General features: G+C 37.4%; 1 protein-coding gene across 1 annotated transcript in view; it reads right to left on the bottom strand.

Annotated features, from left to right (window-relative positions):
• dnah2 (dynein, axonemal, heavy chain 2) overlaps nt 1-19,789 on the bottom strand; it is a 189,757-nt gene that overhangs the window by 49,749 nt on the left and 120,219 nt on the right. The window contains exons 42-44 of the mRNA XM_067400458.1: nt 16,904-17,122; nt 12,361-12,478; nt 1,166-1,302 (exon numbers count right to left, since the gene is read on the bottom strand). Of these exons, the coding sequence (XP_067256559.1) occupies nt 1,166-1,302; nt 12,361-12,478; nt 16,904-17,122 (474 nt within the window). The remainder of the gene's footprint in view (nt 1-1,165; nt 1,303-12,360; nt 12,479-16,903; nt 17,123-19,789) is intronic.

Raw genomic sequence — 19,789 nt, 5'->3', positions numbered from 1 at the left:
AAAGATATCAACATTTTTCTTATTTTGTTTAAATATAATTTTTTTATGCCCTTCGGAAGCAACAGAAGAAACTTAAATGTTTGCCAGAAGACAAATTAAGTACAATATTCATTGATCTTCAAATTCAAAAGGTTTTCACCCCCCGGCTCTTAATGCATCTTAAAGCATTAGTGAATGTTTGAGTCCCTCAATTGTCCTCAGTGTGAAAAGATGGATCTCATAATCATACAGTCACTGCTGGAAAGGGTTCAAATACGCAAAAGATGCTGGAAAACTGAAGAATTTTTAGGACCTGGAGGATTTCTTTGAAGAATACTGGGAAGTTTAACTGCTCAGGACAAACAAGCGACTAATGAACCACCATCACAAAACATAAAAACAATCGTGGATCATCAAGGTAATGGCACACAGTATTAAGAATCATTGGTTCATAAATCTTTTGAAATGGGGTTATATTTATAAATTCAGCTATTTTTTTTGTCTTGTGGACTTTATGTAAACATTGTTTTTGTAAAATATCTTGCTCAGGACAGTACTAAATAAAAAATGACATGCATTTTGTATGATCTGTCTTATTTTGTTAAAATTATTCACATTTTCACGGATTCTGCAAGTGGTTCACAAACTTTCAAGCAGCACTGTATGCATTACAGGGATTTTTATTGCATTAAAGTAAAAGGAAGATGATTTTTTGGCATTAAAGTATAGAATTTGTGAAGAAAAATATGCTTGTCGTAAAAACAATTCCTTTTTTAATGCAAAATTCGCTACTAAATTATCAATGTTGAAAACAGTTGTGCTGCCTCATTTTTTTGTGGAAATTGCAAATAGTATTTTTTGCAATAGAAATCTTCTGTAACATTATTAATGTCACTCTTTATTAATTTAAGGTCATTCCTTTTTAAAAATCCAAACTTTTGAATGGTAGTGTATATTTTTTTCTTTTTGATTTTGGAATAAAATGTGCCTTAGGCATTTCTTCATTATATTCACCCAATAACTGAAAAAGGGCATATATGAAGGAAATAAATAGTTCTATGTAGTACCCTGATGGGTTAGTGAGGTGAAATGCACAGTATCGGGTCTGGAATCAGAAGCTAAATAACCCCTAGGTGAGCGGCATTAGAGGTCTTAGTGTGTGCCGGGCATCGTCTGCAACCAGTACCTGTTCAGGCATGGAGATTCTCTCTCCGTTGATGAGTGTGAGGACTTTGTTGTCGTCCATTACAGAGTTCATGCTCTCGATCCACAGCGTGTCCACTGGCCCGTCAAACACAATCCACTTCTCATCAGACTTCTCATCTGAGCTCGGCCACACAGAGAGGAAGTGTTAGTGCTTCACACACATCCACACACACAGGATCTCTTTACACCTCTTTACACACACATCCAATACACCCTGGATCTCATTGTCTCTCTATTTTTCATTTTCCCTTTCTCTTCTTTTCTCTGTCAGTATCATTTCCCTACTTTGGTTTCATAGACACAAGAGAGACTTGCAGGCAATTGTGGTGAAGCCTCTAATTGATCATTTATCTTTTCCTGTCCCGTTATCTGCCCATGTGTGTCTCATTTACTGAACTCAAAACAATAAAACACAAACACAGAGCACGGCCCATCTGTCTTATACACACACAAACAAACGCACCCTGTCTGGAAGCAGCAGGCCTGCTGGCTGCCTGGGTAAGCGTATAACACCAGAACTGTCACAAACAGCTAGGAAGTGTCAGATCTCCTCTGGGCCATCTTCCCTCTCTAAACAGGGAGGAGGGGACGCACACAACAGATACAAGCCGTATTGTCGCACCGCAAACCGTGATTAGAAAGCTTCAGTTCAAAATGACATCAGAAAGGCATTCACACAAACACATTTGAGTTTCCATGTATTATGGGACTCTCCATAGACATAATGATTTTTTTTTATACTGTACAGACTGTATATTCTATAACATAACTCTAACCATACCCATCACAGAAAACTTTCTGCACTTTTACATTTTCAAAAAACATCACTCTGTAGGATTTACAAGCTGTTTTCCTCATGAGGACTAAAAAACAAATGTAAATTTTGTCCCCATTACGGAAAGTTTACCAGGACCAAACACACACACGCACACATTTAAAGGGGAAGTTCACCCAAAAATGAAAATTCTGTCATAATTTACTCACCCTCATCAGAAAGTTCTTAGGGTACATTCACACTTGTAAAAAAAAAAAAGAAGAAAAAAAAAGGTAATCCTGGTCCGATTAGTGTTCAGATTGGCAATTTTATCACCGAACCAAAAGATATCAAACCTAAAGGCATAGGGATAGTTCCATGTGATGGGCAAACTCACAATTATGACGAAAAAAACAATATGCGTGAGCATTCTGTCCTTTTTAGGGTCTCATTTTCCTGTTTTTGGTTCGTTTACATGTCTTTGGTCCATGTTGCGTTCATATATAATTCAAAACGCACCAGAGTTCGTTTGGAAGCGGACCGAGACACATCTTTTCAGCGGTCTCAGTCCGCTTGTTTGGTGTGCACCAGGGTTCGGATGGCAGCGTTCACACATGTTCAAATGAACCGCACTTACAGGGCAATCGCACCAGGGTTCGTTTTAAACGAACCAAACATGATAAGTGTGAACACACCCTTAAAGAGACCGTAAAAAGTAATTCATATGAATCGAGTAGTTTGATGACAGTAATTGATGACAATTTTACATTTTGGGAAATTTACTGTGGAAAGTAAAAGAAGTTATTTTGAAGAATGATGATAAACAGACAGTTTTGGTTCCTATTTACTTACATTGTATTAAAATATATATATACATGGACAACTGTTTGGTTACCAGCATTCTTCAAAATATCTTCATTGGTTTCTAGGAAGAAATTATTTGGAACAACATGAGGGTGAGCAAATTTTGAGTGAACTTTCCATTTAAAGACCCCCTGTGGTGAAAATCAAGTTTTTAATGTTGGTTATTAGTCTGTGCATTGTTTTAATATGCTTTGAGACAAATCATGTGCAAATTTTATCAGTCCACATCATTGCTGAGTATTTTCTCTTTGAAACTGCAGTAAACCAAAGACGTGGTTTGAAATCGCCAGTGTTCCTTTCATCCCAAACTACCTTGTAACCAATCACATTGGCTTTAACATATCAATAACTATGCTCTGAAGCAGGGGAGTCTCAAGAGAAACCAGGTTATCCTGGTATATTTTTCTGTTGATATGAAATATCATGTACTTTTAGCAATACAGCAGGCGAATTATGTATATGATGTATACTACTATGTAATGATGAGTGCCTTTCTCCACTAATGTTCTAAGTTGTTCAAAGCATTTCCAAGGACACTTATTTATTTAGAAGGCAGCTGTCTGACTCAGTCTGATGTCTGATGACGAATGGGAACATGGTTTGTGTAACATTAGCAACACATTATTAGCTGTTTGATAACGTAGTCAAGTAAAAGGCTAATCATATTAATTACGTTATATGTCCAACATTACCATTCTGATACATCGACTTCTAGATGAGTCTGTACAATCAAAGGCTATAGGGTCTTTGGTATAATTCCATTTTCTGGTTCAAACATATATGGCTAAATTAAACGAGTATTTCCACTTGCTATCGTGCAGCGTTTAACAGTACAGTTGACCGAGTGGAAATCTCTGAGCTGGTGTGAGTGAGGCTAATTTGCATATTCATGGATCCGCTTATAGTAAATAAAACAAGGGTGTAGAGTTACATTCAAGCTATTTGAAGAAATATTTCACACAGGAAAAAACATTCAAATATATCATTTTGGTGATCAAAGATGAGTGCTAAGGGATAAAATTATTGACTACAGGGGGACTGAAGGAACCCCTATTGGTTGGATCGACTACTGGCAGGAGAACAGCGGTGCTCTATTCACGTTGGCCAGAATGGCCACAGAGTTCAGGAACTGATAGGAAACTTCTGTAAGTGACATTTAGTATATAAAGCATGAGGGCTACAGACAAAGCGGCTCTACAAATTAGGTTAAAAGTATGGGGAAGAAGTGAGGCACAAACTAAACGAAAATTAAATTGCAGAGGAAGCAGGAGAAAAAGAAAGTTCAAAGCAAAATTAAATAAACAAACAGCCTGAGGTGTTCGAATCAGTTATTCAGATCAGAATCCATTAGATCTCTGCATTACTGCACAAGAGCTTCAAGACAAAACGATCACATTAAAAAGCAAATGCACTACAGCTAAATATACTAATTCCAGTCTGCTCTCCAAAAGCTATTCAATATGGCCCTTGAAGGGGGAATGAATTTAACCGTAATAATGACTAAAGCATTTGTGTGGGAAGTAACCAGGGAAGGCTGTTTTGTAGTAATCAATACCAGACTCTTAGAATTCCTTGAAAAGCACACAATCTCTTGGGTAGAAGTAAAATGGACTTTTTAATAACAAGATTACAGCACATTTGATTATACTTCTTAAATGTATTGAAATAAATATCACACATAAATTGCTAGATTTTTGCCTGAAAATGTACAAAAACCTTCCATTCTATCTGCTATTTGACATTATTACACAACTCTCTGAAATATTTGATCCTCACTGATCGATCGCAGCACTCGGCAGTCAAATATTTTTTGTATAATGGCTGCTAAACTGCACTGACTATCATCCCAAATGATTTCCAACATAGTTGCGTCTCTCAAATCACTCTGTGACCTCTTTCAGAATCAATGATTGAACTCAAATCTATATTTCATGTCCATTTATTTATTTATTTGGTAAGTAGCCTTTTAATAAGAATGTTAATGAACAGTCAGCAGGTCATTACTAGGAAATAGACTCCTTTGCGGTAATACAAGAGCAAACAATATTGGTTTCTTTTCCAATAATGTTGAGCTGAATGTACATTATCTTTTTAAATATAATTCTAAGTTGGGGTGGGGGGATCACATTAATTTATTGTAAAGACAAAGCATGAGCTAAATGAAATTATAGTAATAAAATATAGCTATAAAAAATCCCTCCCACTCTCCCAGTAGCACAGAAAGTTATTGAATAAGCTAAATAATTTCCAACCAGTTCAAACCACATCTGTGGTTTCTGATCTCACTCAGTATTATCATTTACACACATGACCTGGTTCTGATTCTGGATTACAGCAAAAGTTGGACCTACTAGAACAGTACTGACAGGCCTGGACCATTTACCCTGGCAGTAAACCTAAAATTAAAAACTAGAATTATTGACCTTCAAGTTCTAGAAGTACGTGCATTAAAAACATATTCATTTCCAATTATATCACACATTCATCAAAGTACAATTAGGCCTGAAGCTCAGGTCCACAGGCAACATCAACCCTGCAGTGAAAGAATTGAGAGGAATGGCTCACAGGACCCACTGTGTCATAAAAAGGCAATGTCCTGTAGAGATTTCAATTAAAATTAGGCTGAAAATATTAGAATCAGTAATTGAGGCCATTGCTTTTTATGGCAGCGAGGTGTGTGGTCCACTAACAAACCAAGAATTCGCCAAATGGGAAAAACACCCAACTGAGACCTTGCCTGTTGAATTCTGTAAAAAAAAAAGGTGCATGGAACTCCAGAAATAATGCATGCAGGGTATAATTAGGCCAATATCCATTAACTAAGAGGACACAAAACAGGCAATTAAATTCTGGAACCATTTACAACTTAGTGTTCTCCAAACATATACCATTATAAAATCCTGTAAATTCAAGAGTTTAACAGCGAGACGTTTCTCACTACAGACTGAGGTTCAAGAACAGAATAATTCACTAATTACACTGCAAATGAATTGTGATTAAGTTGAACACATTGAGAAAAGTAAAATGCAATGTTATCTGGGCCAGGAATGTACACCTGTCCACTGTGAAAAATGGGAATCATCTTGACTAAGTCCATACTCTGCAAACAACCCAGCAACAGTAACAAGTTGGAGGAAAACATTGGATAAATGGTTGTTTTTATATAGCAAACCAAACAAAATTGAGTTAGAGTTGTATTTCACTATGGCTCAATGCAAAGTTCAATTAAAACTGCAAATTATTTACAAATGTAACAACTTACCACAAAACAAACAATTTTTATTTCAAAAACTTGCATTTTTTTTTATATCTTCTCTTAAAGGGACACAAACAAAAAATTAAAATTGTGTCATCATTTATTCACCCTCATATCATTCCTGAATGAATTTGCTTAAAACATCATTTTAATTAATAAAAAATGTCTGTAAAAACTCTTTATTTTCTAAATGTTTTTAATTAAAGCAACAAGGCACTCAAGGCTGTGCTGTATTATATTCACAATATAGCATGGTCTGTTGCACCTTAGTGATTAATTAATATTTTTCTCCTTTTTATTTTGCATTTTTCTCTTTTTAATCCTCACTGACTCATTGTCTTTGGCAAATACGCTATTACTTGTAATGCCAAAGAAGCCCATTGAAACATTAAAAGAGAAACAGAGGGAGAAGGGGACTGCAGAAGTCCAGAGAGAAACATAAGCATCCGGGGAAAGGCACAGTTTTGGCTCTTTCAGACCATTTCAAAGAAGCAAAGCACACACACACACGTTTGTTTTTGTGAATTGTAGGGACATTCCATAGGTGTAATGGTTTTTATACTGTACAAACTAGGGATTCACCGATATGATTTTTTGTGGCCGATACTGATACCAATATTAACAAACAATTATTGGCCGATACCGATACCGCTATTTGTCACTTCCTGTCTTATTTGAAATGTTGTCATCAAAATAGATGGTAGATGGTTGTCATCAAAATAGATCAAAATAGATAGTATTTTGATCATGTTTTAAATAAGCAAAGTTCAAAAACACCTGCATTAAAATATACGAGCAGGTTTATTGCTGCATCATCAAATCATTTTTAATGAACATGGATTGGATCCATTTAACATTCAGCAGGCCTACATAAAGACAACAGACCAAAGATACATATGAAATAAACAGTGCTTTTTAGGAAGGTTTAATAGTTTTCAGGTACAGAAATAAAGTAAACAAATGTAAAATAGCACTGCATATTCTTCACTGTATAAATGCATATTAATCATTCTTTATTGTAACAGACTTTATTGTGATTAATCTTCTAATTTGTTTTTGTATACATTTTTATATTTTTTGTAAGTTTAAAGGTGCCCTCGAATGAAAAATTGAATTTATCTTGGCATAGTCAAATAACAAGAGTTCAGTACATGGAAATGACATACAGAGAGTCTCAAACTCCATTGCTTCCTCCTTCTTATATAAATCTCATTGTTTAAAAGACCTCAGAAGAACAGGCGAATCTCAACATAACACTGACTGTTATGTAACAGTCGGGGTGTACGCCCCAATATTTGCATATGCCAACCCATGTTCCCAACATTATGAAAGGCATTAGACAAGTGCAGAACGTCTGGATGTGCACAGCCGAATCATCAGACTAGGTAAGCAAGTGGCAGAAAAATGGCAGATGGAGCAATAATAACTGACATGATCCATGATAACATGATATTTTTAGTGATATTTGTAAATTTTCTTTCTAAATGTTTTGTTAGCATGTTGCTAATGTACTGTTAAATGTGGTTAAAGTTACCATCGTTTCTTATGTATTCATGGAGACAAGAGCTGTCGTTATCTTCATTATTAAACACTTGCAGTCTGTATAATTCATAAACACGACTTCATTCTTTATAAATCTCTCCAACAGTGTAGCATTAGCCGTTAGCCACGGACCACAGCCTCAAATTAATTCAGAATCAAATGTAAACAACATAACAGTATACAATACACACATAATCCGACGCATGCATGCCGTATGCATGACGAACACTTTGTAAAGATCCATTTGAGGGTTATATTAGCTGTGTAAACTTTGTTTATGCACTGTTCAAGGCAAGCGCGAGCTCCGTGGGCGTGGAACACGAGAATTAAAGGGCCAGTAGCCCTGAATCGGCTCATTTATAATGATGCCCCAAAATAAGCAGTTAAAAAAATTAATTAAAAAAAAATCTATGGGGTATTTTGAGCTGAAACTTCACAGACACATTCAGGGGACACCTTAGACTTATATTACATCTTTTTAAAAAAAGTTCTAGGGCACCTTTAAATATGTTTGATATCTGCACTTTCTCCTTTACCAAGGTGGGACTCTTATTTGATGGCTGTTCTACTTTACAGACTGACAAGGAGAGCACGCAGTTCTTCAGAGTTATTTTGCAGGTTTAAAGTTTGTCCATTTATTGAGCATCCCCCGAAAAGGCATAAGATCTGTATGGGTTTGTTTACTGTTAGTTGTAATAAGTATTTTGTAATTTGCTGTATGTTGATGATAATGCAATGGAGAGAGAGTTTAATGTGCACTTCTTGTGCTCTGTAATGTTTAGCTTTTGTGGTGATTTGTTTGGAGTGAAAACAGACGCAATAAACTTTATAAAACATCAGTAAAGGTTTGGTCTTCATTCTGATGGGGTCTGCTACACTTATGAAAGTTACAAAAGTTATTTACAAGAATAGTGTGCGATCTTTTGTTATTTGATTAACTTTAAAGCACAGACAACAGCGCTAGGATTACGCAAGTCATTATGCAGCTCAATGCCTTCACGCAGTTAATTAATAAACCAGTTGTTTGTTATATCGGCCTTTGGTACAGCCGATATGCCGATGATTATAAATTGAGCAAAAATCAGCCGATAAATATCAGTGGCCGACATCAGTGCATCCCTAGTACAAACTGTATTTTCTATTACCCTACCCTAAACCTACCCATCACAGGAAACTGTGCACATTTTTACTTTCTCAAAAAACAAAACAAAAAAAAAACCTCATTCTGTATGATTTATAAGCCTTTTAAAAAATGGGGACATGGGGTAATGTTCTCATAAGTCACCCTCTCCTTGTAATACCTATGTCATACCCATGTCATTATACAAATTTGCATCCTGATATGTCACAAAAACACGTGCGCACACACACGCACACGCACACACAAACACAAGCATGTTTGTTTTTGTGAATTGTGGGGACTTTCCATAGGCCGCAGTGCATTTTATACTGTACAAACCGTACTTTCTATCCCCCTACCCTACCCCTACCCCTACCCCTAAACCTAACCATCACAGGAAACTGTGCACACCTTTATTTTCTCACAAAAACATCATTTAGTATTTTTATTAATTAATTTACATTGTGGGGACCGGTGGCTGGTCCCCACGATGTAGGTGAACTCAGGTTTATATTACATCGTGGGGACATTTGGTCACCACAATGTAATATAAACAAAAGCACAAAAGCACACACACACACACACACACACACACACACACACACACACACACACACACACACACACACACACACACACACACACACACACACACACACACACACACACACACACACACACACACACACACACACACACACACACACACACACACACACACACACACACACACATATCAGTGTATGTTAACCCAATGAAATAACACTTCCACACAGATATTTCATTGCAATTCTGTAAAATGATTTTCAACATAGCCTAATGAACTCTGGGAAGAACATACTTAAGTTTCAACAATCTATTATACAGAGAAGACTTCGATCTTAAGCGGAAGGCAGAGGCCTATTCATGTATTTTCAAGTGGTTCACTGCACACACTTCTTGCTTCTTAAAAACATGTGTAAAGGGAAATAAAATACCATTATTGTATCAGCGCTTGGGTCTCTAAGAGTTAAACTCATGCAGACCTGTTCTGTAATATTTCACAAAGAGACTACAGGATGAACAGCCGAACAGCCTGAATGAACAGCCATCTCTTCCACTTTCATTACCTACAACTGAAGTGCCCTGGAGCAAGGCACCTAACCCCACAGCAAAAATGGCTGCCCACTGCTCCGGGTGTGTGTTCACGGTGTGTGTGTATTCAATACTCATGGGAGACCATACTTGGCTACACATCATGTCTCTTTCTTTTCTTTTCTTTCTTTCTTTTCTCTTTCTTTCTTTCTTTCTTTCTTTCTTTCTTTCTTTCTTTCTTTCTTTCTTTCTTTCTTTCTTTCTTTCTTTCTTTGTCTTTCTTTCTAATGAGAGAAAGTGAGAAATTCCTAGCAGCCATTCTGAGCAGATTCTTCTTTAGCCATTCTTTGTTTTCCACTATTGTCATTTCTCTACAACAATAAGCTATCTATAACCATATATCTGAGTGAAACAGCTTCTCGAACAAGAAAAAAAAAATGTAGGACAGGACTTGATTTTGTCCCTCAGAAATTGATTAATTTTCAGGATCATTGAATTGTTGTGGTTTGATCTCATGTGTACATGATGCCAGTAAACACGTCATCAGAGAAGACAAAAGATGTCACTGCAAGATGGAGGAAAAGTTATTTTGATTAAAGATTATGAGGGAACATGAATTTAAAAAAAAAATAATGATGTGCATGGTTTAATCATTTATAACAAAGTCCCTATAAGACAAGTCAATTCACTCGGCGGCCATCTTTGAAGCGCCTCTCGGGCATGCAAGCAAAGCCACTGGAATGCTAACGCTCCGGCTCTGGTGGTACGCATAGTCGGAACGCAGGGAAAGAGTTTTGAACGGCGGGCACTGATGTCACTGCCATTACACAATAGGCTGAGAGGTGCCACACGTGATTAAGTTAGCCGTTATGCTTTCTCCAATGGTAAGAGATACAGACCCTCTCATCTCATCTCTGATGCAAGTGCAGCTCATATATCTCTGAATGGGGAAACATCAAATTCTCCAAAGCTGTTCGCCAAGCTTTCGATTAAATTTCATATTTGAAATCACCAATGAAATTTTGTTTCTAAATACTCAAATCATGACAAAATAATTTTTCAGGCTGTATCAAGCTAATGTGCATGCACAGTCCTAAGTGCATCTCTATAGGAACCGGAACTTCTAACGGCAGCTGCAGTGACACGCTGACTTTTCACAATTGGAAATTGCAATTGGTTCTTATTTAGAAGGCGGGACTTATTCCACCATACTGCACATTACACTCTCTCCCATTCATAATAAAATGAGTGCACCGTCTTTCTATATATAAAGTCTTTGTTTATAAAATTAAAGAACTGTCAATTTTGATTTCATGGTGACAAGTCTATTCGGACAGAATAACAAAATTCAAATTGGATTGTACACAGAACAGAAGTACAAAAAATGACGAAAAACACACAGCCAATCTCTGTTGCTTTAGCAGGCTGTATAGCGATCAAAGAGAAAGCCTAGGAAAAACAAGCTATGTGATTTCCTGTTATAAACTCAAGTGACTGGCACAGAAACAGAGAGAGTTTGTGTGCAGAGACCAGGCTGGACGAGATGGCGAAAAGAAAACTAATCAGCAAACTTTTCTTCAACCATTTTCACTTGTTCTTTGCTTCTTTCTTTCTCTCTTCTGTTTGTTCTTTCTTGTCACATCAGGATTCATTGACTCATTATCTTTCCTCTGTCAGTGCTTCAGCTGACGTCGCAGAGCACCTGCTATCTGCGGCTGCTATCAGCAACATTCTAAACTTCTTGATGAGCCCAAGCTTTAAAGTCAACATGAAACAGCATTCAGAAAACCATTTACTCTTACTTCCGAAATGTGCCACTCAGAAATACATAACAGGACATTTAATGAGAAAAAAAAAAAAAAAATGTATCCATCAAGATTTAATTGAAAGTGGGCATTTCATTTAAAAACGATGACAAATCTAAATTAGAGATCTTTTTTTAATGTATTGTTATTAGCAATTAATGCCTTATTCTTTGTTAACCAGCATCAAACTACTGTCAACTAGAATTAGAAACCGTGTTTCTTCTATTTTTTGAGTCTCCACAGCCCCAACACAAAAAATGTGTATCTTTAAACTTTAATTATAGTGGAAATCAATCAGCATTATGAGTAATATCACTAAAGCGTCCATCATTAAAATGATACTCTTACACGCTAAAACTAGATCAATACTATGGGTGCAAAACAGACTCACCAAGTAGCTACCTCTCCCTTTAATGAGACACCTGAGCTTGTTTTTCTTTAGCAAGTTTTGACAGTTCTAGGGGGAAATGTATTTGACGTTGTATTGATGTGAAGAAGAGAGAAGTGCGAGAGCAACGATTAAAGAGCACTGCTGTAGAAATCTTCCACAGACTGCTGTCTTTATATGTACATATAAAGTGCGATCCCAAAAAAATGGCTGAATCCAAATTGTACACATTTTTTTGTTCTCTATCTTTAAACTCAAGTTAAGTTGACATTTGCACAGCTTACACAGTGTACACCAGGCACTGAAATGCTTGTAAATTCTTTAATAAGGTAAACAAAACAAAACGAAAAGACAAGACAAGACAAAATGTACCTGCACAGGCCGCCCTCATGAGCGAGGAGAGGACGCCATCTGTCCACTCATTGGTGGAGAGGTTGTATTCTCCGTACAGCTCTCCCAGGCTCACTGCCTTGGGGTTTAGGGGACACTCCTAAAGGGGCAAAGGTAAAAGATCAGAGTTCAAAGTAGAAGGGAATTATTCAACTACAGGACAGAAATCAAACAGAGGTGAAATCATGCAGCGGTGAGAGACTGACACACAGGAGACTCCAGAGTGTGTGTGTGTTATACGGAGTGGTGGTAATGAGGAAACAGGGTGAGGTGATGTTTGCATGGAGAGATAGACATAGGCACCAGAAATAGATATGCAAAGAGGGAGGTGTTGAGTCAGATATGAAAGAAGAGACAGGCATCGAGAGATGGAGAGACAGAAGGAAGGAGGGAGAGAGAAAGGGAGGATGCAAATAGAAATGGCAGCTTGAGTCACAGAGAGAGTGGAGAACAAGATGGACCCCCAAACTGTAAAAAATTACACACACTAGGCAAGTACCTAGAGATGTAATCCAACAGAGATTTAGACACACACACACACACACACACACACACACACACACACACACACACACACACACACACACACACACACACACACACACACACACACACACACACACACACACACACACACACACACACACACACACACACACACTCATATGCTAACACCAGGACACCAAACCCACACAGACACACAGTCACCACAGGTACACAAACCCACAGAGAATTAGACAGTGACAGGGACAGGGGCGAAAGCACTGGAGGGAGAGAGCGGGAGAGAATTAGGCTACGCTCAGAATGGAATACTTACTGAATACTGCACTGTATATACAGTGTATTCTGACTACTGTTTTTAAAAATAGCAGTTTATAGAATAATATGAAATGAAATGGAATCAGTGCTATAGTTTTTACTGCATACTACACAGCATTCTTACTAAAAATGAGAAACTGGATGGAGTAATTAAAGTGCCCCTATTATGCTATTTGAAAGATTCCTAATTCTGTTTAGGAGGTCTCATACAACATGCATCAAAGGTCAAAAAACACTTTAATTTTCTCATAATATACATTTCATATCACATTTTTCGATGATTCTCAAACGACTCGTCGGATGAATCAGTCTCTCTAACTCCCTGCTTTCCGAGAGCCTGCTGACTCCGATGATGAAATATTGGAACAGCTAGTTATTCAACCCAAACCACCATCGCAAGGAAGACTTGAGCAGGACATTTCTCAGTGATACGCTACTCAGTTTGGCATTCATCATTAGATGTTGCAACTGTAATTCCTCACCATCAGCATTAACAAGTGTATGTCCATCAACAAACCAGTGTGTATATTTCTAATCTATTGCAGCGCACATGTGGGAACTGCTTTATTAACAGTATCAATAACAGTGCATACATTAGCTGAGGACTAATGTGAATGACTGATGTAATGTTAAAGTTTGTAAAACAAATCTTGCTCCATCCTTTATCATTACTCAAAGTAGTAAGGATGAAAGACAATCTGCATTAATGGACACAATTTTAGGTAAAAGTGTTCCCACAGCTGATTAGCAGTTCAGTAAACAGTAATAATGAGAGTCAGCTGGTTAGCCGAAGACATACACAATATAGCTAAAACACAAAACTACAGTGGCAAGAAAAAGTATGTGAACCACTTGCAGAATCTGTGAAAATGAGAATTATTTTAATAAAATAAGAGAGATCATACAAAATACATGATATTTTTTGTTTAGTACTGTCCTGAGTAAGATATTTTACATAAAATATGTTTGCATTTACTTCACAAGACAAAACAATAGCGGAATTTATTAAAATAACCCCATTCATAAGTATGTGAACCATTGATTCTCAATACTGTGTGTGGTTACCTGATGATTTACGACTGTTTTTTTTGTTGTTTGTCCTGAGCAGTTAAACTGAGCTCTGTTCTTCAGAAAAATCCTCCAGGTCCTGCAGATTCTTCAGTTTTCAAGCATTTTTGCATATTTGAACCCTTTCCAGCAGTGACTGAATGATTTTGAGATCCATCTTTTCACACCGAAGACAAATGAGGGACTCAAACTCAACTATTAAAAAAGGTTCAAACATTCACTGATGCTCCAGAAGGAAACACGACGCATTAAGAGCCGGGGGGTGAAAACTTTTGAATTCAACTATCAAGGTAAATTGTACTTAATTTTTTTTTCCGGGAAACATGCAAGTATCTTCTGTTGCTTCCAAAGGTTAGTACTAAATGAAAAACAATGATATTTAAACAAAATAAGAAAAATTGTGACATGTTTTGTTGTGGAGCATCAGGGAATGTTTGAACCTTTTTTAATAGTTGTGTTTGAGTCCCTCAGTTGTCCTCAGTATGAAAACACGGACCTCAAAATCATTCAGTCACTGCTGGAAAGGGTTCAAATATGCAAAAATGCTTGAAAACTGAAGAATCTGCAGGACCTGGAGGATTTTTCTGAAGAATACTGGGCAGTATAACTGCTAAACAAGAGACTAGAACCATCACAAAAAAAAAAAAAAAAAAACAGTCATAGATCATCTGGGTAATGACCCACAGTATTAAGAATCAGTGGTTCACATACTTTTGAGTGGGGTTATTTTAATAAATTCAGCTAATGTTTTGTCTTGTGAAGTAAATGCAAACATCTTTTATGTAAAATATCTTACTCAGGACAGTACTAAACAAAAAATATCATGCATTTTGTATTATCTCTCTTATTTCATTAAAATTATTCACATTTTCACAGATTCTGCAAGTGGTTCACATACTTTTTCTTGCCACTGTATTTTGAACACTCTGAATAAAATATATATCAATAATTAATTAATCACACTTAAACGTTGTGATTCTGAGGAGAGAGAGGGTTCAAATAAATCAGGTACTTTCCCATCCTTAACCACTAATTCTTCACAGCCTCATCCTTTGGAAGTGAAAATAAACTGAATTTCCTTTCACAGCGCAGAACACAGCATCTTGTCAACATGTTATCCACACTAACAAGCTACAGCATTCGAGAGGTGTTCAAGTTCACGGGATGTAGACAAGCATTATGCAAATGTATTAACTTGTGACATGTGAACTTTGCAAAAACGGGATTCGATACGAATGACTTGTTTAAGTGGTCGACTCTTTCTTTTGAGAGCCAAAAACATTATTTATGATGCATACAACTTTGCAGACTGTTTACATTTGCAGACGTTTCCACAAAAATATTAGGCAGCACAACTGTTTTCAACTGTGATAAGATGAAATATTAAAAAATGTATTCATTTTGTGTTTTTTTTTTTTTTAGTATTTCTATTTATTTTTCTGTGTTTAATCCACTTTTGTAATTGGCAATGTGCTATTCTCAATATAACCAAATATTCCAAAACTAGCAGCATAATACATGTTGTCACCTGACCTCATTATGTTAAATGTTTAATTTAGCAAGTACGCGGTTTCTCATTTCTTGTCCCAGCAGAGTTTAGTTCCAACGTTAATTAAACCCACCTGAATAAACTAATCAAGTTCTTTAGGTATACTCGACAAATCGCAGCCAGGTGTGTTGGAGCAAGGTCGGAAATAAACTCAGTAAGAGTAGTATACTATTCATAACATGTTATAGGGTGAAGTACAAAAGTGGGCAAATTTGGATGGTGTCTACACAGAAAAAACAAGAGAAACAAGGTTTTGACAACATCAACAAAGCATAAAAACAATCTTTCAGACCTCACCTGCATCTCTCTCTCTCTCACACACACACTCACTTCAGGAACATCATTAAAGAAGGAAAACCTGAGAAACACATATTTCTCCCACCCCAACCCCATTCTTCTATTTTTACCCACATCAGGATGAAACACATGGAAGAGGTTACAAAGGATAAGAAGATGCAGAAAAACAACAGAAGCAAAAACAAAAAAAAGATTAGAACAAACATGAATGCTAAACACACAGTTTTAGACATGAGCAGTCTTAGCTGACGACTGCATTAAAAGAACAGTGTGGAGTGGCGCTCCTTTAGCCACAGCCAAACCAACTGGAAAAAGAAAGAGAACATAAGCGGCGGCAATTAGCGTCTTGACTACGCCATCATTTTTAAAACACCCACGAGTGAGCTGAGAGTCTGTCAGGGGGCTTTTAATGAGTGTTAAGTCCTTGTTGCCACATGTTCTCTAAACAGCGAAGAGTGTATAAGGGAAACTCTGTTGTCTTGGTGGTAAATGTATCGGGTGCTGAATAAGCGCGGCCGCTGACGGCGGTTCATTTTCATGGTAATGAGGGATGGAAGGTTGGCGTAGCCTCTTAGGCTGTAAAACAGCTGCTGCGAAGACATTTGCTTTAGTGGCATGATCTTTGCCCTTAAAACTAGTCATGTATGGAGACAACTCATTTCAATAAAGCTAACGGGGCCGCTTTGTTATTGACGAATCTTGCGTTGACCTGTTGCCCTTTAGACAACATAAAAAGCAAGACAGCTAGTTATTGATCCAGAGAAAGAGATAAGGTTGAGATAGAGGCCTCACACGTATGAGGTTGAATCCTGGATCTCCATTGTGGTGCAGGGTGCTGAGGGCGTTCTGAAGGGTTCTCCACGTGACCGTCTTGCCACTGCCAGTCTTCCCCACGATCATCGAGGAGTGTCTGGAGTTTTTGGTCTCGTAAAGTTGAATCACTTTGGTTACGGTGAAGGGGGTCACCTGCAGACCATTCTGACGAAGCTCTGCCTCTATAGCCTCTTTCAGCTAGTGATAAAGAGAAAGAAAATGTGTGTAAGACAGAGAAATGTCTAAATACTAATAACCAAATATGTGCTAACTGCTTCATAACATTGCATAAACTCTTTCCAAGATGGAAAAACAACCCTTCGGTGGAGGTGAAGCTCACTGAAGCACTAAAGACAAATGAACTGGCAAGAGGTGGGCGGCCATCTTAATAACAACACTCGCTGATACTGCACCCCTGAGTGAAGTCGCACCAACCAGAACTGCTCCAGAGGCACTAAAGCAGCCATGCTAAACTCTCAGGTTAATTTAATCTCCCTCTCTAAGTTCTCTCTCAACTCGTTAAACAGATGGAGGGGAGGAATAAAGGAAACAACTCTGAGGCGTTTGTGCTGGAGTAAGGTGGAGATGAGGATGCAGGATGGGTAATATAAAACAGCAATAAAAACACTGTGTGATGTGCATGAGTGGAAGTAGAGAAGGAGAAATATACTACTTTTTGTCTATGTGTGTGTGTCGTATTTGAACGCGGAAAGAGCAGGAAGCAGCTGTGCAGATATTCTGAGGTATCTGCCTTATCTCCAAACCTGAGTTGCAAACTCCATAAACTCTTCCTCAGAAAGAGCATTTGTCTGTATTCAACAGAGCAGACTTAAAGGAACACTCCAATTTTTTTGAAAATAGGCTCATTTTCCAACCCCCCTAGAGTTAAACAGTTGAGTTTTGCCGTTTTCGAATCCATTCAGCTGATCTCCGGGTCTGGCGGTACCACTTTTAGCATAGCTTAGCATAGTTCATTGAATCTGATTAGACCATTAGCATCTCGCTCAAAAAAGACCAAAGAGTTTCGATATTTTTCCTATTTAAAACTTGACTCTTCTTTAGTTACATCGTGTACTAAGACTGACGGAAGATGAAAAGTTGCAATTTTCTAGGCCGATATGGCTAGGAACTTTATTCTCATTCCAGTGTAATAATCAAGCAACTTTGCTGCCGTACAATGGGTGCAGCAGGTGCAAGGATATTATGCAGCGTCTCTCACAAATTTCTCCATGGATGCAAGGCACGCTCCCTGTGAAAGCAGGGGGTCACAGGCGGTGGTTAATATCATTGCGCCTGCTGCACCTATGGTACGGCAGCAAAGTCGCAACTCTTCATTTTCCATCGGTCTTAGTATACGACATAACTACAGAAGAGTCAAGTTTTAAATAGGAAAAATATCGAAACTCTTTGGTCATTTTTGAGCGAGATGCTAACGGTCTAATCAGATTCAATGAACTATGCTAAGCTATGCTAAAAGTGGTACCGCCAGACCCGGAGATCGGCTGAATGGATTTGAAAACCATAAAACTCAACTGTTTAACTCCAGGGGGGTTGGAAAATGAGCCTACTTTCAAAAAAAGTGGAGTGTTCCTTTAAACACTTCATAAGTTAAGTGACTTACAGAATCTTCTGCAAAGTTTTACATAGTTAAATGTGTATTTACACAAAAAATTAATCAAAACAGTCAAAACAACAGAAGATGTTTTAGTAGGCCAAGTTTTGAAGTGCTGGAATATGGTTCTCAAGCAGTTTGAGAATCAAATATATAAAATACATTTTATATAAGTTTTAGCTTTGCATTTTCCTCTATTTAAATAATTATTTTTTATACCTGCTGTACAGTACAGTTTGTACTAGAATAGAAATCCCTGAGTTCACCAGAAAGACAAGAGGTAAGAAAAAAGATATTAAAATGCTTTCTCTTACCCTAGCTTAAACTCTGCTGGGAAAAAAAGACAAAAGACAGATGTGATCTTCAGATGGTCTAAGTGGACTACCAGCCAAGACAAGCTTGTGTTTAGTTGGATTAGTTGAGTGGCCAGCTGATTTCTCAGCCTGACTGGCTGAAAAATTCCCCAAATCCATCTAAAAACCCTTCTAAAAAAAGTGGTTATATCTACTGTACAGTACAGTTTGTACTAGAATAGACGACCAGAGAGACCGGAGGTAAGAGTCTTGCCTAAAGCGATTTGACATTTTAAAGATATTAAAATGCTTTCTCTTTCCCAACTTGAACTCTGCTGGGAGAGAGAGAGAGAAAGAGAGAAAGAGAGAAAAAAAAAAAACACTTAAAACTGCCAGAACTGATCTTCAGCTGGTCTGGTTGGACTCCTAGTCTAGCCAAGCTAGTGTTTAGCTGGTTTAGTTAAGTGGCCAGCTGGTTTCCCAGCCTGACCGGCTGAAAAATTCCCAAATCCCTCTAAACCTCTATAAAACAGTAGTTCTCAAACAGGGGCCTCACTATCTTCCAGGGGACATTAAATTATTTAAATTTAGTTAAAGGGATAGTTCACCCAAAAATGAAAATTCTGTCATCATTTACTCACCCTGAAGTTATTCTAAACCTGTATGAGTTTTTTTTCTTTTGGTGAACAAAAAAGAAGATATTTTGAAGAATGTTGCTAACTAAACAGTTGATGGGCCCCATTGACTTCCATAGTAGGGAGGAAAAAAAAATAAAAAAAATAAATACTTGGGCAGTAAATGGCTACCGTCAACTGTATTCTTCAAAATATCTTCTTTTGTGTTCAACAGAAGAAAGAAAATAACACAGGTTTGAAACAACTTTTGAGAGTGAGTAAATGATAACAAAATTTTACATTTTGGGTGAACTATCCTTTTAACAAAATCTTAACAAAAATCCTA

This window comes from Chanodichthys erythropterus, chromosome 11 (genome assembly GCF_024489055.1).
Source record: "Chanodichthys erythropterus isolate Z2021 chromosome 11, ASM2448905v1, whole genome shotgun sequence".
In the NCBI taxonomy this organism is placed as follows: Eukaryota; Metazoa; Chordata; class Actinopteri; order Cypriniformes; family Xenocyprididae; genus Chanodichthys; species Chanodichthys erythropterus.
The sequence above is the reverse complement of the archived record's forward strand: the minus strand, read 5'-3'. Positions and strand labels throughout refer to the sequence as shown.